The sequence below is a fragment of the Lepidochelys kempii genome, chromosome 5, assembly GCF_965140265.1.
Source record: "Lepidochelys kempii isolate rLepKem1 chromosome 5, rLepKem1.hap2, whole genome shotgun sequence".
Classification (NCBI taxonomy): Eukaryota; Metazoa; Chordata; order Testudines; family Cheloniidae; genus Lepidochelys; species Lepidochelys kempii.
Genome location: NC_133260.1, coordinates 81,229,262 through 81,254,489, shown reverse-complemented (window position 1 = coordinate 81,254,489; position 25,228 = coordinate 81,229,262). Strand labels below are relative to the sequence as shown.

Sequence of the window (25,228 nt, the reverse complement as noted above, 5' to 3'; positions counted from 1 at the left end):
AAAAATAACCCCAGTATAAATTAGAAGATGCCTATAAAATGATGCTTCATTAAGTGATTAAGTCAGAAAAATGACTCAGGAAGTACACACTGAAGTAAGCAGAAAAGCAGAAAGCTTTTAAAAACATGCTACTGTACATCTATTGGATATAGCAGCCAAGTAGTCATATGCTATCATCGACAGTGACACAAGTTACGTTTCTATTTCTATACTCTGTTTACAGTAAGTGAGGGTAAAAATAACTGTACTGAATTTAATCAATAAGCTATTCACAACACGTGTTGTCATGAATCTCCCTTGTGCTCTGGATTTCTTACTGCAGAACTAAGGGCTTCATTCAGGAAAAAATATTTGTTGCAAATATTGCATTGTAATAATTAAAATATGGAAACACATTTTCCTACAATACTCTTCTCAGGATTTGTATTCTATCCCTTCACTCCTTACATTGCCTCCTATAATGCAAGAATCATTAAAGTAAACAATTCCATGAAGAATCATATAAAATTTGGAATGTTTCTAGTATGTCATATTCCCCAAACTCTCTCTGACCCACCCTCCACAAATCTGTCCCACTCCCCCCTTCACAGACTCACTGTCTTGCTCCCTGCTCCATCACCAGGGCTGGGCAAGAACATGGTTGTTAATGAAAAAATGTAGAGGAATTTGGGGGAAATAATATGTGTAATTACATGGAATATTTGAAAATGGAGGGTAAAATCCTGGTCCCACTGAAATCAATGGGATTTCACCCAGAGCTCTTCAGAAATACCATAAAGGGCTAACACATTGCAAGAGGGGTAGGTATGATCCTCACCTTATTTAGCAGTTGTGTCAAACACTATTTTTGCTGTGACAAGTATCTGTTTAATACTTAGTAAAACAATTAAATCAGTTATTTTTTCATCTTAGTATTAATTATGTTGGGTAAAATTCTACCTTCTGTTCAATTCTCACAAGGCCCAAGCAAATGACCTTTGGGCAGGGATCTGAGGAAAGCAATACTTCTCCCAATCCAGCCATTTGGCAAAGAGCAGCTGCAAGTCCAAATCTGCCCACTGCCACTATTACAGCACATAGATTACAATAGTAGCTTGGATGCCAGCACACCTGCTACATGGAGGATTTAGGCCTACGAATCCCTGGAGCGGCAAATCAACTAGTCACTTCCCTGCTGATTCTGCCACACCTCCAAGACCCTTTCCTGTGCTTCTAAGAAGAGAAGCACTTTAGAGGAGAGCTCCATGGCACATACAAGGCGCAGGATCCCCCTGCTCAGCATTCTGTGGCCTGTCTATTTCCCCTGACCAATCCAGGAGCACAGCCAAGATGGTTATCCTGCTTTTAAGGTTTTCCCCACCTGCAGATGATGGGGGACAACCTCAGGCTCTCTGTGTGTAAGAAAATATCCTTACATGTGCCTTCACCTTGAATATTCCTTTGGACAGGAACTACATGGAGACATGAGGCAAGGCTGCAGAACCTTGTATGGGAGATGGGAAATGAAGTTCTTATCATGCTCCTTTCTATCTGCAGAACACATGGCTGGAGAATTTGCAAACAGTCTGAATCCCTGCCGTATATAGGCAAGTTCACTCCAACATCTGCTGTGGGAGAAGGTGAGCTGGGGCGCAGGTGGTACATCGAAGATTTGACAGGGAGAAAGTGCCAAGCAAAGTAGAGGGTTATGAAAGAAAGTGGGATGGGTGATACTGATGGAGGCAGAGCCAGCTGAGTGGGGATAAAGTGGGGGTGCCGAGGAATGAAGGAGCAGTACCTCGCACTAATGATGGTGACGCTGAGAAGGGGAGTAGGGTAAGTGTTGGGACTGGGTCAGAGAATGATTGGAGAACACAGGATTGAGCTGGAAAGGTGTGGGGGAGCCAAAGTGGAGGTGATGATTTTGGGGGTATAGATAGTGGTGTTGAACGGGCAGGAAGAATATCAGGTGTCCATGGTGGGATGGAGGCTGCAGTGACCTGGAGCTTGTTCAGATTCATGCTGATTTGGAGTGGAAGTAGAAAAGAAGTATACAGTCAAGTAGGGCTGCTGACAAGTAACACACTCACAAGGAAACCTACAGCAACTTATGCTCAGCAGCTCCAGAGAAGAGAGCAGCATCCTATCTTGGGGTGGGTACTAGTGATTCCCGCCCCCCTCCCCCCCCCCCGCATCCACAACTCCAGTGTGACCTGCACAGAGAGCAATGTGAAGGGTATGTGGATACAAAGCAGAATAGTGGTGGCAAAGGCAAGCTGCCCACAATTGTCTCTGAGAAGATAATTTTTCCGTTTGTCACCTTTCTGAGCAGTGGAGGGAGCCAGCATTGTTATGGAGTTAGTGCCTGGCTCTTTTTTAGTTTAAGTTTAGTTTAAGTTTAATTTCTTCTTCTCTATTTCAGAAGCTCATTTTGATGTGTATAAATAACGTATACTGATGACTGATTACAGAGATGGGAGACTAATTTGTTAGGCACTCTGACCTGCTTTGCAGGTACAAGAACCATCCACCGGAGAACAGACGGCTTGATTTTTGCAGTCGCACACAGCAGAACAGTTTACTCCATAGGTTCCCGGAGGACAAGGAGTAGCACAATCAGAATCCTAAAACATACACAAATATATTAAAAAATTATTTGACAAAACATCAATGACAGTTCAAACAATAAAATATCACCAGCACTTTCTCTAATCCTAGATTTAACTGACTGTCTACCCCTTTCTGAGAGACTGACTGTTGTATAAGAAAATGTGCAGACCATGTCACATTCTAGGCTGTCATCAGGTCAGCCTGGGTTTACAGGAAAGCATTAAGCAAGGCTCTTAATACTCTTTAAATCTACAATAAGTATTTGTTTTACATTAGTTGATGTGGGAGAGCATGTCACATACCTGCCAGCACTTGGGTAACCCAATATTCAGTACTACTGTACAAAGAAGCAATTTACAAAAGCAAAGTGTAATGTAAAATGGTAATGTAATAGAAAACAATTTGGACATATACAATATTCCAAAAAATATCATTTGATTAAAGTGCTTTTTCTACTATACACAGTATTACTGACAGAAGAAAAGAAGTACCATAATACGTCTTCAAGGTTACATTTTTAGTATCATCAAATTTCTGTATAAGAACAAACATCTGTGAGAACCACTGAAATCAGGTATCATGATTTGTAGAAATAACTGTATTTACTGTAGATTTTTACTATAAAATAGTTACTTAAATCCACAGATTAGTGCTGCAACAGTCACAGTTCCCCCAATTCCTTTCTGTTGTAGTAGGTATGTATACCTTATTAGCACTTTTCCATTCTCATCACTACATTATTTTTAAGAGATCCAAATGCAAATTTTTTCCTTTACGAGCCTGTCCCACAAGGAGCTAAGCGACTCCCAACAAGTGACAAGCTGAATGTCATGATCTCCCATTAACCTCACAGGAAGGAGTACACTCAGCATTTCACTGAATCGGGCCCTAACTGAAGGCAGGAAAAGAAAAAAATAAACTGTGAACTTCAGAATTATTTACCTTAAATCCAGGGGCACAGATGCATCTTCCAGTCACACTATCACAGTCAGCACCATTTTGGCAGCTGCAGATCTGTTGACAAGATTCACCATAGAATCCAGGAGAACATGTCTCATTACAGTAGAGGCCAGACCAGCCTGGCTTGCAGGAGCATTCTCCAGACATAGGGTGGCAGCTGGAAGAAGAAGATGAAAGGAATAAATAATTTGGGACTAAATATGACACCAAGATCCCAATGTATTTTTTTTTCAGAGAACGACATGCTGTTACAGATATGTTGTTTAAAGGATCTCATATACTGTGTATAAAGATATATATTTTCCCCAAACTAAACATACACAACACACACACAATTAGTATAATGTAACATAATACAACATAAAGACACATACTTACAAATCTATGTGTTTATTTAGTTTGAAAATAAAAGATCTATCTTTTCTATTTCTGTGTCAAAAAAACCCTAAGTACACTACAGTTAGCCTTCATGACCATAAATTTCATGACATTAAAAATATTTAAATGGTGAAAAATTCAAGCTTCCATCTATGCTTCTTGGTAATTCAGCTGTAACTAAAACATCATTATTTTTCGAATAATGGTTAAAATCAGCATCTTATTTTCTTACAAAGCCCATTTAGAAATATAATCGTTTTGTCTGAGAAAGATGATGAGTTTCTTTAATAAAGCAACATTCAAGGAGTAATATGAATGCTCCTCTCTTTAAAGCTGTGGTTGAGAAGTGTACAACTGGCTTCTTTCCAAGAAATGATACCAAATCACTTTCACAGGGAGAAGTTAGAGGCACTGTCAAACTCAGTGACCTTTCAGAAAGTGTCTAGTCTACACTGTACATACCTGGTGATAGACCAGCTGTCTCTACCTGAAACAGCAGTTCTATTGAATGGCTAGTTGGACAGCTGTTGCCTCATAACAAATGGACATCATCAGCTGTGCTAAGATATATGTGCTGGAAAAGTGGACACAATGGAGTACTCTGTGGCACTCTGGCAGACAAAGCACTTGCTTAATTCTCACCAAAGGAAAGTCTCAATGTCCAAATCAAATATATTTACAATAGGAAGACTGTTTAAAGATAGTCTTCTGGCACTGATTGAAGTAAAGTCCCCTGAAGTGTGCTGGAAAAAATGTGTCTAAGTCCAGACACATTAAATGACCCATGACATCAAGGAAGTTTTACATGCCTCGAGACTTCCTTCATTTGCTGTTTGTGTGTGTGTGTGTGTGTGTACACATGAATAAAACTGTGAGTTGTTTTTTTTTCCTATTTGAAGGTATGAAAAGTACCTATGACACTTTTGGGTGTTGAAAAATTAATAATCATCATCCTTAAAATAGTCGCAAGTGAAAATAGGGAATGTGGCAATAAACGTATATGTCTCTTTTTAACAAGGCATGACTAGTTTGTGTAAAACTGCTGTAAATGAGAGGAAAATCTGGCCCCTGATCTTTTCAACTGAATAGTAACTGAGAAGTTTAGAGTGGTCTATTTAGTGTGCATGGAAACAGATCAAGCCACACCAACAGGCTATGTGGTGTTTGCTGAGAATAGTCTGTATATTAAAATATTAGAACACCTGCAGGTAATTGGGGCTGGAATGGAAATATTCTCAAATGAAATACATGTTAACCTCAGGAAACACATGATGTAGAAAGAGAAGCAGAAATGTGTTCCCTGAGAAATAAGTTCCCTATACCTAATTGCTTTTCTGTATGCCTCCAGAGGCATTTTGGATATAATCCCCATATTTCTTATCACTACAGGAGGTATTCAGCGATATGGAAAGCATTCTCAACCCACCCAACAATAGGCAGCATAGCATGAAGAAATAAGATAAATATATAAAAAATGAAAATTAGTGGTGCAGTGATTTCAGGAAATAAATCCTCTGAGCTGCCTTTTTTTCTTTTTTAAAGAGTGTAGCATATGAGGCAGACAGAGGCATTGATATTCTGTGCCCCCCAGTGAGTATTAGTAAGGCATACTCGCACATATATTGATTGACACCAAAATTAGTATTCTGTAATTTGTAATTAGATGTAGGAAGCTGGAGCACTTTTGAAGTTTTTTGATGGTTCTCATGCAGTTAGCTTAATTGGCAATAAGATTTGTGTGTTAAGATAGGGAGGTAGAATAAACGTTGAGAGATGCTGCAAGTATTTCTGCTTTTTTTCCTGTTCATTTTTGTTCACAATTTATGGACATATATGTATATTTCCTATATAAGCACTAAAATAAATTTTAGTATATTTGGTAATAATATAGAGTAATTTAAGCCTGCAGTTTTCTGGCACACTTTATGCCATATATTTATTTCAATTTATAAAATGGTCTGATGAAAAATCTATGTATATCATAGAATCATAGGACTAGAAGGGACCTCGAGAGGTTATCTAGTCTGGCCCCCTGCACTCATGGCAGGACTAAGTATTATCTAGACCATCCCTGACAGGTGTTTGTCTAACCTGCTCTTAAAAATCTCCAATGATGGAGATTCCATAACCTCCCTAGGCAATTTATATGTACAATTCCACCCTAAAAAACCCATCCAGAAATACAAAATGACCTAATGTCAACATTAAAAACACTGTCAGCACACATAAACTGAATCCACCCCTCATCATCTCATCCACTCTTGCCTCAGAAAAAGCATGAGAAAATAGATATGCCCTGAAGAGCAACATACTGGGGCTGTATTAAACCTATGATAATGAATAAGTCCTGAGTCAAGGTCCCACTATTAAGAATGACCTTGGCATGCCAGGTTGAGTGTCCCAGCTGATCTCTACTGCCAGGATGAAACAATGATGAAACAGAAAGCCCTGACAAGCTTATCACATAAAAAATAATACAACTTGAACTGCATTCAGAAATGAACCGGAAAACAGGGCACTCTCTGGAGAGTAGGTGTAGCTTTCTCCCTGTAAGAATTACTACTAGGTAAGTGAGGAGCTCCATTCTGTACCTTCTAAAGATTCCAAATGATCATCAGATGCCACCCAAGTAGAGGGACTGCTGTAATCCTTCCTCAAAGTGACACAGCGCAGGTCCATATCCAAAAGAACTTGCCAAAGGCAGTTCTGTCTTGCCAAAGGCAGATGGAAAGTCACTATTTGCTGACTCCTGCCATTTGAACCTCCAGAAGCAACTGAAGATCTAAAAAGACCCATAGTTCGTGAACCTGAGTAGCAAGGGCAGGCAAACCCCCTCATTAAAAGGGCTAGATATTACATTCACCAATTCTTCAGCTTGTTCCCGTAACCTTCTAGTTTTATTTCTGTCTTATCTGAGTTTAGCCTCAACCAGCTAGCTCTCATTCGTGCCTAGTTACTGGAAAACTGATCAGTAGCATCATTTGGTCTAAGACCAGAGAGACGTGCTGCACACCATCTGCATATGGCTGACACTGCGGCCCAAACTACTTCACAGACATATTGAGAGGGAGTAGAATACAACATTCCATGAGAGAGCCCTTGGAGTAGATGGGCGGTCTCCCAGTACTACCCTTGGAGCCATCTAGGACAGAAGAGAACAAAGTAACTCAAATACAACTTCATCCCCACCAGGGTCAGTAGGCATGTCAACAATATCATGTGGTCAGTATCATTCAAGGCAGCTGATGTATCTAAAAGAATCAGCATGGACGCTTGATCTTTGTTCATCAACAGCAAGCACCCTAACCCCTGGGCAATAGAGTCAGTCACTCTTTCTCTCCTGTTTAAGCTGTCCCACTTTGTATAGTTAAATATTCATTGTGCCAGAGCATGGGCGGCTGCTGACCCAGGTTTTGGGGGAGGCTAGCCCCCGGCCCCACCCCTTCTGCCCAAGGCCCCACCCCTCGCCTTCCACTACCACTCAAGCCCAGAGCGCCCTCACCATGGCCAACAGCCCCAGTTCTGGGCAGCCACCCCGAGCACCAGGTGGCACGGTCCAAGTGCCAGGGCAGGCAGTGCAACCCCAGCACCAGCCACCCCGAGCCAGGACAAAGTGCAGGGGGACTCTGCGGGCAGAGCATGGGCAGGGCCAAACCGCCTCCCTGCACAGCCTCCCCCAGCCTATGAGCCAGAAAAAGAGACTGACTCTGTAGCATGATTGTTAGAGCCAAGCAGAGACTTGAACCTAGGTCTCCTACTTTCCAGCTCAGTGCCCTAACCACTGGACTATTAGCTATACTGGGATGCATTAATTATTCTCTCTTTCTCCAAAATTCCCTCCTGGACCTCAGAGATCTTCCCTCTGAACTGGACACATTTCCATGAAAAGCTTCCGTTTTGACAAAAAACATTTAATGGAAAAAGTCCCAATCAGTTCTACATAGATATTCCCTGATGTGTTTATGTGAGAGTAAGTTCTTTCCCACCAGGCTGGCATTTAGTCACAGAAGATAGCCAGAAACAACTGTATCATCAAAAGTGGAAAGAAAGTATTCTTAGTGGAGCCTGTGTTTTTCCAATTATTATTCATAAGTTATCTGATTGCTACTAGTTGGTGGTCTTAATCACCCTCCGGCACGAAGGAAGAAAAAGTATATAAAAATGTCTTGTGAAGCCTGTGAATTTTTGCTTCCCTCCCCTCACTTTTCTCTACTCAGCTGTAACATGCACTTACAGACACACATGCTCCCACACCCACAACAGTGCTAAGTTCCATTTGATTTGTCATACAGAGGGGAAAATGCTCAAAAAAAGATCAGCCATATGCTGCTGTTTACGTTTGAACATTTGTGATTTGATTTGACCACAAGCTGTCTTCCAGAGGTATAAATGAAGGAACAGCTGTGTTGAACACAAATCAGAAGTAATCCTTGAAATATCAGAAATGCTATACAATGCAATACTTTCCTGTCAAGCTAAACTTCTATAGTCGTCTTCAGTTAAAATTGCAGAAAACTGGCTAACCATAATTTATACACATAGTGCTATTAGGGCCAAATACTGCTGTTTTGAGTGCCAGACAAGGTGCAGGGAAATGGGGAGGGATTATGGTTTTTCTTACTCCTAAATTCTCTCCCCAACCCATAATTTACTGGATTTCACATCCTGTCCAAACAGTATTATTTCAAATCACATTTCAAGTAGATGGGATAAACAGAAGTACAAGTACACCAACATTCAAATACGTAAGTGAAATATGAGAGAAATGCAGCCCTCTCTTACATGGCTTGTCAACAGAAGTTATGCTGAACAATTTAAGCAATCCAAGAATTTATTTCTCACACCGCCCTCTCACAGGGTTACACAAACAGAGATATTCAAAAGGAGATTTTTTCATTAATGCCCAAGTGTACTTTAATGTCACTTTTAAATTCTGAACAAAGGCTTTATTTTTATGTATAAAAAATGTGCATCTCAGATACAAAACACAACATTGCTCTGTGTAAGAGTGCATCATTTCTGCAAATAGTTTTAACACAGCAATCTGTGACAGAAAAACATTTGGCATATGTACAGAAAACTTATCTGACATATTGTGTATTATTAATGGCATTATGAGTGACTGAATGCAGAATTATTGGAGTATTTCATATAGCCAGGTGTGCTTTATAAGAAGAAAAGCCTTGTCATGAGAATTATATTTTGATTGTATGTTATCTTGTTTTAACTCCCATCCCTCTCCTAGTATCCCCAGGGATTATCTCAGAATTTCTGGTTTATAGATTTTTATTACAACATGTTAAGGCTTTGTGGGTCCTGTAAATACAAATACAATGCAAAAATATTTGGCTCATGATTGCCTGAAAAGAGTCATGCAATGAGTTAGTGTGTTTCTATTGTTTAGCTCCTCTGACCCAATACTACACAGGTATGGAGAAATGTAAATCAGTCACAATGATGAGAATTCCAGATATATCACATTAAAACAATCAGCATGCTTTCTCCCCACAATATATATATATATATTTGGCCTGATTCTCTGCTCCCATCAGTTTTATGTGTACGGGATGGTGTATTTCCATTTACTTGATTGGTGATACTTTTAATAAATAGTACCCCAGTGTAAGTGAAAGAAGAAGCAAGTCTATTGACCTCATATGGTGAAAAATATAAAGATTTATTTTTATATGTGGTAAATATAGACAAAGGCCAAGACCAGGTCAATATTTATCTCTTGTGTTAATAATCTTGATATTCATCTTAAAATCTGATTATCGATTGCTATTTAAAGAAATCAAATAAAGCTGTAAGCCAAAACAAAACAAAAAAAATCTGCAGTTCTTGCTCTGCTTGTTATTGTGTTTCTTGCTAGGATTATAAAAACATTAAACAATCTCTCTCTCTCTGAGCTTGTGACTCTTAGCTGATTCACTTTTCCTGGAAACCTAAGGAAATTATTTCCTTATAATTTACTTTCTTGGTTAAATGTTCCACATGGAGAAAATCTGCTAAAAGATATAACAACATACCTGTGCGTGTTCTGCAAGTGACAGGGGCACTTTTTGTCACACTTGAGACCATAGACTCCCTCAGAGCAAAGCCTTGTTTCACAGTGTTCTCCTGTATACCCTGGATCACAGAGACACGCGCCACTAATATGATAGCATTTCCCTCCATTCATGCACTGACAGGTCTTTGCACATTGCACTCCATAAGAACCCACTGGACATTCATCCTGGCATCTGTGAAAGTCAGAAATATTAGGTTTACTTGCCTTAAATTTAAAACATTTTTGGAGAATCAATATAAAAATGTATCTTAGTTTCTGAAGAGTTTTCTCTAGATAGAATTCTTAAAATCATTATAGGTGGAGCTAGTAATTTTGCTTCTATTTAAGGTTGCCTAATACTTTGCACTATAAGCTCCTGTTTTCAATGGCTTATAACTTTGCCAAATTTTAACTTTTACATGCTCATCTGCCTCAGACTAAATGTTTTTTGGAAAGTTTCAGCAAAAACATGTTGTTTGTTTCTGAGTACAAAAGTTAGGGAAAATAGTTTTTACAATGTTAAATATGTCTCTCTCACATACACAAACACACACACACACCCCACCTCTATTAATGGCTGGTTCACACAGGGGGTGACAACGTACTGACACTACCAGTTACTTCTGTAGCTCAAGTAGTTGTCTGTGCTGTGATCTAAAGCTCCTGATTTTGTACCTAGCTGATGACCCATGAGGGCTGCAGACCAGGAATGTAAATATAGTTCCACATGGTTTTTCAGTTTGTTTTTTTAAAAATCCTAGAAATGACATTCAAAAACGTATGTTAGAAGAAGATTGAGTGGGATTCTGTGCTCTAACAAGCAGCCTGAGAAAAGGGTAGCTTTAAGTCACCTTTGTGTGTCCACGGATCCTGGGCTGCTCCAGTGGGTAGCGAGACCCCCAGCAGGCCTGTCTAAATTACAACAGGATCCTTGGGTTTCCCTAAGGACTGCAGCGCTGCCTGGTATCTCTGCACTCTGCCCACACACATTACACCAGGACTTGTGAAGGGGTCCTTGGAAGGCAGCCACACAGCTGTCTTCCACAGTGCTTGCATCAGGGGAAATCCACACCCAGCTGAATATGGGTCTTTGGGGGCCCCTTTATGCCACTCTGGCCCTTTTCTGCAGAATAAAGAGGCCAGAGCAAGGATCTCACCCATTATGGTTGCAATGTCAAACACTCAAAAGTTAAGAAACGTAAAGCAAAAGTCAATTCATCCCCAGTGTGAATATGCATTATGATACTGACTTTAGTTAAAAAGAAAAGGAGTACTTGTGGCACCTTAGAGACTAACAAATTTATTAGAGCATAAGCTTTCATGAGCTACAGCTCACTTCATTGGACACATACAGTGGAAAATATAGTGGGGAGATTTTATATACCCAGAGAACATGAAACAATGGGTGTTACCATTCAGACTGTAACAAGAGTTATCAGGAAAGGTGAGCTATTACCAGCAGGAGAGCGCCGAGGGGGGGGGGGGGCCTTTTGTAGTGATAATCAAGGTGGGCCATTTCCAGCAGCTGACAAGAACAGTAGGAGGGGAAATAAACAAGGGGAAATAGTTTTACTTTGTGTAATGACACATCCACTCCCAGTCTTTATTCAAGCCTAAATTAATTGTTTGCAAATTAATTCCAATTCAGCAGTCTCTCATTGGAGTCTGTTTTTTTTGTTGAAGAATTGCCACTTTTAGGTCTGTAATCGAGTGACCAAAGAGATGGAATTGTTCTCCGACTGGTTTTTGAATGTTAGAATTCTTGACGTCTGATTTGTGTCCATTTATTCTTTTAGGTAGAAACTGTCCAGTCTGGCCAATGTACATGGCAGAGGGGCATTGCTGGCACATGATGGCATATACAAAAGGTTCCCCCCCCTACACTCTCCTGCTGGTAATATTATCCTGATCACTCTTGTTACAGTCTGTATAGTAACACCCATTGTTTCATGTTCTCTGTGTATATAAAATCTCCCCACTATATTTTCCACTGTATGTATCTGATGAAGTGAGCTGTAGCTCACGAAAGCTTATGCTCAAATAAATTTGTTAGTCTCTAAGGTGTCACAAGTACTCCTTTTCTTTTTACGGATACAGACTAACACGGCTGCTACTCTGAAACCTGACTTTAGTTACGCAGTCACACAGTATTTGTTCTATAGAACCCCTGCCTCATTCAGTGCACAGGATGGACAAGGAATGAATCAGTAAGTTGCAAGAAGAGAAAGCCTGGTCTCTTGTGTTTAATGCTTCTGGACTGGGATTTTGGAGATCTGGATTCCCTCCTTTGCTCTGTCCCAGGTTTCCTATGTGATGACGGGCAAGACTATATTAATGTACAAACGGGTAAAACTAAAGTTTCACAAAATTTCAGAATTTTTGAGCACTTGACTTTCCTACCTACTTTTAATATAGTTTTTTGTATTAAATATGAATAATAAACACACAGTAGTAAAGCAATTTGGAATTAATTGTATAGGTGTGATTGTGAATATGATTCAATAGTGTCAAAATGTGGGAGTATGGCTCTGTCTTTAGAAGTAGGCTTGACTTCCTACCTCTAAAGAAGCCTTAAGACTTATTGCTTCTAAAGCACGGTGAACTTTTATTAAATAGATAGTATTTCTCCTTGGGTTTTAGCTGTGGAAACTGTTGCCAGTCACTGGAAATCCTAATTCTGCTTTACACAAATTCAAGATGTTGATGAAGGGGATGATACTGTCCCCTAGCAGGAAAGAGATTGCCAAATGGCAAGCAATTGCAAAAAATGTTATTTTCTCCAGTGGAGAAAGGCTGAGAAGGAGAAGAATTAATCATTTCTCCCAAGAAGGAACTTATACTAACTAATCTCTCAGGTTAAGTTTCTTCCTGAAAGGTTTAGCTAGATACTGAGGAGAGAGATGTAGTTTCCTGGAGCATGGTATGCAATATTTGGAGAGACAGAAACATTCCTCTAGGGACTCAAGTGAAGTAATGTAAATGGGAAGTCAGTGTAGCAGGCATTTTTCATGCTGTCAAGTCATTAAAAAAATACAGTGCTAGGGATCTGGGTCAGTGTTTCATTTTAAAGAAATTGTCAGCCTAGCAAAGGAAAAAGATAAAAAATTCAATTGTATTAAAAATAAACATTCAAGAGAAAAAACCCAACAAGGTCTGTAAATCTATGCAAAATAATGTTTAATAATAGATTAGGATAAATGCAAAGAGATTGGTGAAGGCTGCAGTTTCTATTTAGATCAACAATTAAGCTGTAAAAACCCATCTGTATGGAGTTGTCCCACCACTGTAGAACTTGTCACCCAAACACCTGTTAACTTCTTTTTAACATGGGTTTGCACTGGATGTGTTACATGTTTTTTTATGATTCTGAAGATGTGAGCGAACAGAGCCATCTCAGTTTGGGAGTTGAAATGATCCATTATGCAAATATGAGGATAGAAAAAGGTTTAGTCACACTTTCACAGCATTCATTGTGACCCTCTCTTAGTTCCCCCGTTGCTGTTGTGTTTCATTTAATATGAAGCAATTTACTCTTTAAAAACAAAACAGGGCAGATTTCTAAAGGCTCTCTTATAAATTCTGTAGCCACTGGGATTTGTGAAGTGCAATTGGACATGATTTAACAACTTACTCCCACAAGAATACAAAGGGGCTGAACTTGTGCAGTGACTTCAGTGAGAATGAGAGGCATTCAGCACCCCTTGCGGGATCAGGCCCTGAAAGATCAATAAGGCTTGCATACAGGTTGTTATTTTTCCTGCGACAGCTGACATAAGAATAAAGCAAAAAGTCTATGCCCAACAGCGTTTGCTCTTTAGAACATAAGCTGGTTGTAAGGAGATAATTGAAGGTTAGGGAAAAAAATCTGAGTTTGGACCAGCTGCTACAGATGTTTTCCACACAACACTAGTGCTCTACCAACATATGATAAAATATATATACGGAGACCACTAACAGTTCCCTGTAATTCAGTCACATTAACTTTTCTAGGTTTCCGATACATACAACACTGAACCCACATTAAAACCAGGGGAAATTACTCATCACCAGTAATTCTGTTTGTCAGACTCCCTCATCTCCTCCCTTCCTGCAGATGATTTCAGACAATCACAATTATGCCAGGAAGCAAGAGAGTAGGCAAAGAATATTGACAGGTTGTAGTAGAGTGGAGTCTGCCCATATATATCCTTTGCCTTTCATTATTCTTTGCCTTCTGGCTTCCAGGTATACAGCACCTAATGCTGATTGCTCGGAATCTTCTACGAGATGAAAGACAAGGTGGGTGAATAAAATCCTACCTTTCAAGGATTCAAGCAGCACAAAATATGGCACTTGGTATGATTTCAATTCAGTTTGAAATAGAAAACTACAAGTATTGTGCGATAGAGTAGCCCCCACCTCAAGTGTTCTCCATGTCAGGCCATGGCATTATGTACCCCCGAAATGGGAGGTTGGGTTTCAAATTGCAATGCATCCTCTCCTGGGCCATTTTTACAGCCCAAGGGCTGGAATAGCAACAGTAGCGCCCACATGTAGAGGTTTCCAGTCACTAGATCCACAGCCTCAGACTTCTCTTCTGGCCTCCCCAAAACTATGTCCTTTGCCTTTCCCAGTTTGGAACAAGAGAGAGCCCCCTGGGCACAGTAGCCTTGAATCTGGACATTCTCTGCTTCAAACACAATGCCTCTTGGAATTGCACCAGGAATAATTTCCATCTTCACGACTGTGCCTTAAAGACAGCCCTGACCCCAAAGTAAGGAATTTGTAAATACCAAAACTCCTTCCAATTCCAATTCAGAAAGAGCAGTTTGGGTCAATTCATTTTTTATGTCATTAAGACAAACCTGACTTTCCATCTGAGGGAAAATAATTAAACTGGTCTTTAATTAACCCTAATGTTAAAAGTATCCCTGAATGGACTTCCGAAATGAAATCAAAATTAGGATTAATCCCAGCAGGGAAACTACAGAAGGGACCAAAGGGGTTTGTGTTAAAACACAGAAACCACTCTGACATGCAAACCTTTTTCATGGCTCCAGTTATTCATTTTATAGTAGTGCCTAGAAGACCCATTTTGCTAAGGGACTGTACAGACCTATAGTGGGAGGCAGATCCTGTCCTGAAGAGATTACAGTCTAAACAGATCAGACAAATGGAGAGAGAGAAAACTGTGGTACAGAGAACATCCACAGATTCAGTGGTAGTTGGGAGTGGGCACAAAACAACAACCCACTTGCCTACTCCTTTTCACACATACATGTCAGAGGAGGTTTGAAATTATCCCACAGAAGATAGTAAAAAATTATGAGCCTTTTTTTCCTTTGCTTCATTTATGTAGCAGCATGATAAAGACAGAAAATCAATTTCTGATCAAGAGATTACTTTTCTAAAGCCTCCATCAGACTTTCTTTCATGTAGCTCTTGAGGAAAAATTAACAGCTTTTTCCAAGAGTAAAAATCTGTTGAATTTTTGACACGTTTTGTAAAAAGACTTTTTTTGTTTTGAAGATGTGTCTATACATCTCGCTGTCTAGCACAAATACTGAAAAGCCAGTTTCCTGTTTGATCATTCTAAAACATATAACCCATTTTCCTGATGTACTTTTTAATAGACATTTCACTTGGGGTTTTTTAGAAAAAATATATGATCTCAGCTTCATGTTTTCAGTTTGTGCTTCTCTGTGTTTTATGACTGAACTGTTAAAAAGCAAAATGACACCACCACCTTATTAAAAGCCCTAAAGATTTTATGATGCATTTCACAGCAGATTGACCTTCCCACTGAACAGGTTACCATGCACAGAGCCAGGATATGGAGTGTTTCACAGCTTTACACTCCAGAGAAGATCAGAGAATATTTATTGATACAGGCCCTATACAAATTACACGATGTACTGACTGGTCCATACAAATGTACACAGAGAAACAGAAAGACAGATAGATAAATAGGGCCAAATCCTGAAATCCTTACTCAGGCCACACTGACACTCAAGTTATGAGAAGTGTTATGTACCCATGGGAGTTCCAGATGCACAGCACCTTCCAGGATTTGGCTAAATGAGAGATTTAGCTTGAGAACTTGAAGATTTGGCCAAGAGTTAATACTGTTTTTCTGCCTATTGAAGAAGGAACCAATTCTCTTCCCCAGTACATGAAAAAATAGTCTTCTTGGAGGTCTCATTCTGGTCCTCTTGTGTACCTCACAATCTTTCTATGATTGGCAGACTCTGCTTACTAATGGTGCACTTCAGAGCAGAAGAGAGATTCTTAACAGAGCTAAGTGGGGGAAACATGTTCAGCTCCTGCCCACCCTGTGCCTAGCTCAAGCCAGTGCTGTTAGTCCCTCAGTTTCATGAGCACTGATGGTGGGATTTTCAAAAATGCTTAGTGCTGACCTAATGCTTCTGTTGACATTAATAGAAGAGTCATTAGGCCAATACTGGGAGAAAATCCCACCTACATGTTTACTCACTGTGGTTGTGCAAAAAAAGTTAAAGGAGAAATTTTGCAAAATGGTGATAAAGAAATCCAACAATATTAGACCAAATTTCACACTGCAATTTTTAAAAATTGCATTCTCATCAAGATATTTGTTTAGGAAAAAACCTCTTCTGTCCTCTAATGAAGACCTGTATCAATGAATACCCAGTGGGCTGTGTTCATAAATGACAGGTAAGGTGGCATAAACTGGACTTCCTTGAATTTAATTAGATCTCATTACACTCACTTAGACTCTATTAGACATACTAACATACATTTGCTGGTGTATAAGTGAGTGTGAGGGAGTCTAAGTTAGTGCAACTACCACACTGAAGAATCAGAAGAAGGTTCTTGAAGTTATAAATTGAAATAGGGAGTAGTCTAACACCTGTTCACACCATCCTGTGAGTAGGAACACAGCCATTACACACACACACACACACCCTTTGGGGGGGGGGACACAGCAAGTCCCTCCATAGCTGGTCAACTGCTGTGGAGTAGCCAATGGGACCATGGCCTTCTGACTCATCCATACCATGGTGAGATAAGTAGCACCCTAGCAGGGAATAGTCCCAGCATGTTGGTAAGCACAGGGATTACAGCTGTCCCTGGACCCTATGCAGGAGGGCAAAAGATGGAAGGCTCTTTGCACCTCAAACTTCTGCAAGAAATAGACACAGTGTGGCCTATAATTGCTTCTGATTTGTAATGTATTTAATATTACAGCAAAATTTGAATCTCAACTGAGAAAAACAGAAGCCACAACTGTCTTTAGAAACACGTGTGCAGCATGGAGATTCTCGTGTATATCATCCTGTCTCTCATGAAGGCGGTTTGTGCTTTCATTCTGATTTGCCTGTGTCTGTTTAAATGCATGTAACACAATCTCCAGTGTTCTTTCACAGAGGCAAACATTTAATTTTGGCAACACTAATAGCTCTGGATTGGCTGTTTTTCTTCTTTGGGGTTGTTTATGTTTTTTATGGTTGGTTGGGTTATCCCCACATCCTGTGGATGCCTGCACTGGAATTGCATGTGGAATGTGGTGATTGTACGTATCATTGTTGGCAGAAATGCTATGGACTAACCCCAGTGATTAAGTTACTGTGGACTTCAGCAACTGGGTTGTGTACTGTTTAAAAGGTATGCAGGAAGGTGCTTCTTTTAGCACTTTCTACCCCTCTATAAGGGAAAAATGTTATTATGTTCACTTTTGCTATGAAACACATTTGAGGGACATTTTAACAGCAGCTAGGCAAAGAAAAAGATTAATTTCTTCTTTTGAATAAAACTGCTTTGAAAAAAAGACAGCTGGTAGCCCAGTTCAGAGACCAAATGGATCAATGCTTCTTCAGCTACCTCATCCTATAGCCACCATTGATCCATCTCACCCCATTCTTGGTTCTCAAACTATCTCATTCTGCAGACCCCTCAGTAAGGGGCCTGTACATTACTGGGGGTACACAGGCCACAGTACGAGAGTCCTTAAACTAAACCATTTCTCACAGGGACTAAAACATCTTTCAAGAATTGAACTGCCACCTTTACTTTTGATTCATTATCATTTGGTGACATAACTGACAAATCTATAAAACACTTTGCATTATATCACTGATAATATGCTTTTACCTGCTTCCTAGTTTTTCCTTTTGCTGTAAAATCCTTGGTACAATTTGGTAGAAGTGAGTTTTACTTACCGTTCCCCTGTGTAACCTGGACTGCAGTGACATTGTCCTGTTGCTGAGTCACATGTCCCTCCATTGTGGCATTGACACTCCTGAGAGCAGTTCTTTCCATAACGACCCTCTGGACAAGGCTGACCACAGACTGTGCCCTGTTTACAAACAGAATCTAAATGTTAGGCTTGGGACTGCAGCTGTGTGGAGAAGAAAAAGAAGAGAAGGGGATTAGAAAGAAGTGAGATTAATGGGATCTTGTATCATGGTGCTTATGCTCTTCTAGAAAAAGCCAGATTCGTTTTTAGCCTTAAACACAGAGTATGTTTTGCCAAAATGAAAAAAGTAATGCAACATTTTTGTTTTGGTCAAAAAATGAGAACCAAAAAAAAGTGCATTTGGGTTTCCATCAGATACACTCTTTTCAAGTAGAAAAGGAGGGAGGAGAAAAGTGGAGGAGGGGACAAAAACTAAAAAAATGTTTCAATTTTCATATTATTGTAAAATTCTATTAAATATTCCAAAGAAAGCCAAAAATTTTAATTTTGTGTGAAGTTTTTCGCAGAAAATATATTAGCATTTTCTGAGTAACTTTAACTAAAAACAAAACACAGCAAGAGCAATAGACATCAGTAGGGAAAGAAGATTGAGGGTATCAGCAATAAGATCACAAGGCAAATGTGTACAGTTGGATGGCTTGGAATCTAAACTTTAAATGTTTCCCTTTTAATTATTTAAAAATTCCTTGTCACATCATTTTAACTCCCTTTCCACTGCCTGCCAGAAATGGTCACACAGGGCTCACTGCCTATTATTGTACGTATTATTTATTTGTTTTGTTTGTTTGCCCCTTTACTATATATAGACAATCTCTAACCACCGTGGTATCTAGCATGATTAAATTTGTTGGTTGTTGGATATAAACTGTTGAAACAATGGCCCCCATCCTTCTACAGAATTCTCTTCCTCATGTGGGGCTGGGAAACCAGTAGAGCCCCTCATGTTTGCCCACCTGGTAGGAATGGGTCCTTGCTGGTGTGAGGTGCAAAGGGATAGAAAGTCCATTGATCAGTTATGAAGCGGATGTTCTGATGTCACTGGGCTATGAAGGTGCCACCAGAACCTGCCCATTACCTACTTTTCTTTTAAGAGGGTAGCATCATATATTTGGAAACACACATGAAGGCCACCATAGGAGTATTTAATGGTTCAAAATGTAACAGTTATATCAAATTATATCCACAAAGACACGACTTCTGATCAAGTTCCAAAAGATGCTATTTGCATGCTGCAGAAAGCACATTTTCCTCTTCCCACTCTTTGAAAAGGTTAACAAGACAGTCCAGAATTTATATTTGATTTTGATCCCTTGTGGTGATACCATGTGCTAAAATACATTTCCTTTTGTTCCTGGCTTCAGTCAGACTGTCTTTGTTTTTCCAATTAAACTTTCTCCTGAAGTTGCCTGATATCCACAAACATGGACATTTACCCAGTTTATATTTATTTTAGAAAGCAGTTTTACCATCCATCCAGGTGGGCAGGCACATTCCCCAGTCACATGGTGACACACTCCTCCATTCTGGCATGGACATCTTTCTTCACACTGTGGACCATGCTTGCCGGGGGGACAAAGATCCTCACAGCTAAACAATTGGTGCATAATGAATATAATTGTTATTTATATGCAAAGTTCAGTCTCTCCCCCTCTCTTTTACTTTTTTTTAAACATATAATTCTTCAGTTTATAAATATGAAAAGGCAAGCACTCAGAAATAAAGGGAAATAACCTTTACAGGATCAATGGCATGGACATATGGAAATAAAATTAGCAATTAAAAAATTGTAAGTGTATGTATCTTTCCTTAAAGATACTTCTTTCTAGAAAAACCAAGTTTGGTCTTGGATTCATAAGTATGGACAAAGATTAAAACTCTCTGCTAGAAGGATTAACCCAATCGACTGCATTTTTCTGTGCTTAATTTTCCACTACAGGGCCAAACTCTGTTGGCTGAATTTTATAAAACTTGGACAAAATTTGGACCATGTTTTATGAGCCAAACTCATTCCTGCAGGTACAGGGATTGTCCCTTTTGCCTTCCAAGAGGCAGCTGCTTTGGCAGCAGAGTTCACCTTCTAAGCTGGGCATAGAGAGCAGCTCTATTTAGCAGCCAAGACTTGACATGAACTTCACTAGCAGAGACTCTTTAGGAAAAGCTCTGGATCAGGACACTGTTGTCTTGCATGGCCTTGCTTCCTCTTGGGCTAGTCCTGTTCCCTTATAGACTGTGCCAGCTAGTTTTCTACCAGGAGTTTGTGCATGCAAACAGAGTGCTGTCCATCCAACTATCTATTGCGTGTGTTTAAATACCCATTCATATGCCCCCCAAAATGTGAGCATATCTACAGAATGGTTTGAAAATTTGGGCTTAATCCTTAAAATTCAACCCCCAAATCTTAAACTGTTGACTGCTACCTAAAGCAGCCAGGGCATTAACACTCAAATTCTGGATGCATCAGCTCTGTCCTGATGTTCCACTGCAAGAAGTAGGCTGCAGATGAAGTGGTTAATTTAAACACAAATCTAAAAGCTGAAGTCAATTCTCAAACTTAAACTAAAACCTAAATGTAAACCATACTACTCATCAGTGCAGATTCATAACCTCAGGAATGCTTTTGTACAAAGTTGCTGGTGCTAACAGTGCAATAACTGTACCTTATCAAGAGCTTTTGCTGTAGCATTTTAATAACATTCATTTATAAGTATACAGAGGGACTTATAATGAGATATAAGTATTGGTAAGTTTTAAAAGAGGCACTTTCAGCATAATGTTCACACAGGTTACTAAATACTAAATAGTTTACCCTGGGGTTAGTGCCATGCCAAACCCACCTTCCCCACAATAAATAATATGCCCTCTACTTACAAAGCACCAGTATATCCGGGAGGGCATCTGCATTCTCCAGTCACATGATCACAGGTGGCTCCATTTTGACACTGACATTTTTGGTGGCAATCATTTCCATATGTCCCCTGGTCACAGCGTTCCTCACAGCGCCAGCCCTTGAAACCAGAAGCACAGTGGCAGGCTCCAGTGATGGGGTTACATAAGGCTCCATTTTTGCACTGGCAGCGACTACTGCAATGGGGTCCCCAGTGGTCACTATCACATGCTGAGGAAGTGGGAAAAAAATGTCATAGCACTTCTATAAGCATGCATCGTGCAATGCAGAAGACATGATGATTCAGAGATATCAAGATGGCTTTTTTTCTGACACAAAAATGGTAGTGGTATCCTTGTCGAGACACCCTCGGCTCTTCTGGGTCTTTAAGTGTTTTGATAGCCAGATAGGACTTAATTTCCTGTTTACAATTATATGCCTTAACCTGCACTTAAAATAATCTGAAACTTCATCTACAGTGAAATAAAGGTAAGTTCCAAACTCCTTCAATGCATTACAATGTGAAACTGAAATTATGATGATAGTGAATCATTAGTTACAGGGCCAAAGGGTCATATTCTCCATCTGGCTACTTACTTCAGTGGAAGTATAAACGAGAGCAAAATTTAGCCCATAATCTGACTCTGGAGCCATAAACATACATCAGAATCCCACAATGAAGTTATTCTATGTAAAGATGAATTCATTGTAAGAGGATCACAGTGCATGCCAATTTTTTAAATGTGAAACTTCCAACTAGTTTACCTACTTACAGCTATTTCCTTTCATGTTTTACAATACTGTTGATTGACAGTGCTGTACGCAAGGTAATAAACATTCCATCAAACAACAGACACTAATTGTTATTTGGTTAAACAGTATGGTGACATATACCACAGACAGTAAGGCTACAGTTTAATATTTTGAGTTAACCCAATTTGTTTTTATAATCATTCTACTATGTATTTTTTGTTTTCTACATTCTACTCCATCAGTAGTAATTATAGTAAACCCTTTTCAGAATCTTTTGTTTTCTCACCTTCAAAAGAAATTTTTAACAGTAAGGAATCATTTGTTTAAAATGAGAAATAGAAGTTTTCAATAACAAAACAGAAGATAAAAGGTCATCTACAGTTCACCAGAAATGTGCTAATCATAAAGGTCAAAGGATCTGCTTTTAATTTTTATGTTCTGCTGATAACAATAGTGCAGTGGTGAAATCTCAATTGCAATCACTGGATGCCCATACTCTCTCCTTAATGACTGACCACCATTGTTCACTCAGTCTTCTCCTGGGGCAGAGCAGCCAAGCAGAGAACAGACCTACTTTCTTAGAGCGAGACAAAAGAACTCAAGACATCTCCTTGGGGTAAGAATTGCTCTGCTATAGGAACTGATCACTCAGATTACACAAATAAAAAGGATTAGGGTCCTCTAAGGAATGTTTTTTTTCTGTATGGCTTGTGTCCTGGTTAATTCCTAAGAGCTATGGCATGCTTTGAAGTGACAGTTTCCTCTCAAACAGTATTTTCCTAAAAGGTCACTGGAACATGCATTCCTTAATGTAACTGTTTTTTATGTACACATACTGTGGCTAAAAATTTATATATATAAAATGAAGTAAAACAAATGTGTAATAACTGCACCTCTTTCATTTCTTCATTCTTGTCCCCCTCTTCCTCATTTATCTATTTAAATGTTCATTCTTATGTGCTCGACTACCTGTACAATGCACCACAATGTATTTCACACAAGATGTATGATTCCCTCATTATAGCTCACAGATAAGCCCAGTCCTGGCAATACAATATTTTGAAAATGCCTAGATGGAGGAAAAGTAATCCTCAGGCTGAATCAGTCCTCAACTTCGCCTCAGGAAACCAACTGTTCTGAGAGGTATGTATGTGTGCAGTGGATTTGTGAGACAGACAGATGTTCTCTCAGGACTGTATGGAGGCCACCAAATTCATTTTCTTTCACACCCCATCACGGATTTCATATTACAGTCCCGCTCCTGCTTCCAAATGAAAAGGACAATTTCAGCCATTCCTAATAGCGAAATTAAAAATAAACTTGAACGTTTTGGAATGTCTGAAAAACCCTTTGTGAAGAACTGAAGGATTTAAAATGACCATCACACAGCAGCTCTTTCAAATAAAATAAAATGAGCCATGTGCATCCCCCTGGTGGAGTTACATCAGGGTGAACTTGGCCCAACCTCTCTTAATATATAAAAAGCACCATCAGGCAAAAGGAAATTTATTTTTGGCTTACAGTTTGCAGCTTGTATTATTTTACCAATGGCTGGAAGTGGGATATTTGATGCAATCCGCCAACTTTCATACAGAGGTTTGGAGAGAGAGTTTAATGAGTCTCAAAGACATACAGACAGCCTTTGCTACTGTATACCTGCCACAGTAACAGTACCAGACAATATGCACAATGGCAGGAGTACCACAAACTGTATCATTTGTGAAGCATTGCAGGCCTTCTGCTCCCATTATAATACATTTTAACAGCTACATCATCAGACTGTTCTCTTAGGTTGTTACTGTCCCTTAGAGATCTACTGGAGTTAGCGATGAACATAGTGCGTCTCTGAACTTGAACTTTTCTCGACTATTTTATTGTAAGAGACATGTGCTGCACATTGTATGAAATTTTATTGGTTTACTGGTGTGATTTTCTCATTCTGTTTGCACGGGGCCTATTAAAATCAAAACCACTAGGTGCTCACTGTTTAGTTTTCCTGTCTCATGGTCACCCTCTGTAGAGAAGGGTGAGAGAGTGGGAAACAAAATATTGACTACCTAGTTATTTCACTATAGCATAATGCCAGAGTATTTTACCAGAACAATTACTGTTGTAAGGTAGTCTGTTACACTAGGTCTGTCACTAGTCTACTCTCTAACTGTGAGTTATGGGCACCACTTCAGAGAAAGTTGAACGATTCATGGGATTAAATAATATTCTTGGACAAGATAGATACATTGCATACTTTACTTCTATATATCACTCTAATCAATAAGGTCCCTCACAGGAAATTAAAATGATTTATCAGAAACAGATACTTAGATTACAATACACAAAACAAATATTGGCAAAGGGAAGGGGTAGAAATGCTTCCTGTAAAGAGATTTGTTTATTTTTAACTATCTTTGGAGGCTAAACTTACCAAATATTACATCAGCCTATTTCTACTTCTGCTTCATACTCAAAAACTAAGACAGGCTGGAAGTCACACAGCTGTTAATTTGGTAAAAAGAGAACTCTTTGAATTAATGAGCATCCTCAGGTTACAGACTGTCAGCTAGAGTTTAATCAGAATAGCCACTATAACGACTGTCCTTACTACTCCAAGGTCACACAGGGGTAGAAGAAAGTGCCAGCTAGAGACTTCTACCAAACCAAATTAGGGTAGTAAGTCATCTGTCACAGTGTAGGGCATAAGGGAGGGGGAAGAGAACCACACAGTAAAAAGAAATAAAAGTCCCATATTCAGAACTGTTTCAGCAGAAAATAATAAGACTCAGCACTAACAATTCAAGGAATTGATTTGAGTCCTATATCAAAGCAACTCAGAATCTATGCACCAATAGCTGCTGTCTCAATGGGTCATCACGTTCATTAGCCTCAAGAACTAAGTTGTGAGGTGTGTAATGTTAATGGTACAAACTCGTTTCTTTAATGTGATTATATTAATGTATTATCATGGACCTCACCAATCAGTTGCTGATTTTGACAATAGTGATGTTCTATTTGCAAAGTATTTTCATCATTATTCCTAGTAGCTAGAGAATGTTTATTCCTTAGCTGGTGAAATCCTAGCTTCACTGAAATCAATGGCAAAACTCCCACTGATTTCAGTGGGGCCAGGAGTTAATCCCTGGATTTATAAGTAATGAAACAATATTTTTCAAAATATACTGGAACAGATCTTCACTGTCATAGTTCCATTGACTTCAATGGAGTAATCACAATCTGCACCAACAGAAGATTTGCCCCACTATATCCATATTGCATATATTTGGTTGATCTGATCTCAGTTTCATGGGCGCAGCCTCTTCAAAATACCAAACACCATTCCTGCACACACTATATGCAACCTCAGTTTTCTCGATTTTAAATAAAACACAGTTTTTCAGAGTTACTG

The 25,228-nt window shown here is 39.3% G+C and overlaps 1 protein-coding gene across 1 annotated transcript in view; it reads right to left on the bottom strand.

Annotated features, from left to right (window-relative positions):
• The window catches only part of MEGF10 (multiple EGF like domains 10), a 147,702-nt gene that overhangs the window by 40,902 nt on the left and 81,572 nt on the right, over positions 1-25,228 (bottom strand). The window contains exons 6-11 of the mRNA XM_073344862.1: positions 21,060-21,306; positions 19,658-19,778; positions 18,154-18,290; positions 9,957-10,169; positions 3,532-3,706; positions 2,483-2,603 (exon numbers count right to left, since the gene is read on the bottom strand). Of these exons, the coding sequence (XP_073200963.1) occupies positions 2,483-2,603; positions 3,532-3,706; positions 9,957-10,169; positions 18,154-18,290; positions 19,658-19,778; positions 21,060-21,306 (1,014 nt within the window). The remainder of the gene's footprint in view (positions 1-2,482; positions 2,604-3,531; positions 3,707-9,956; positions 10,170-18,153; positions 18,291-19,657; positions 19,779-21,059; positions 21,307-25,228) is intronic.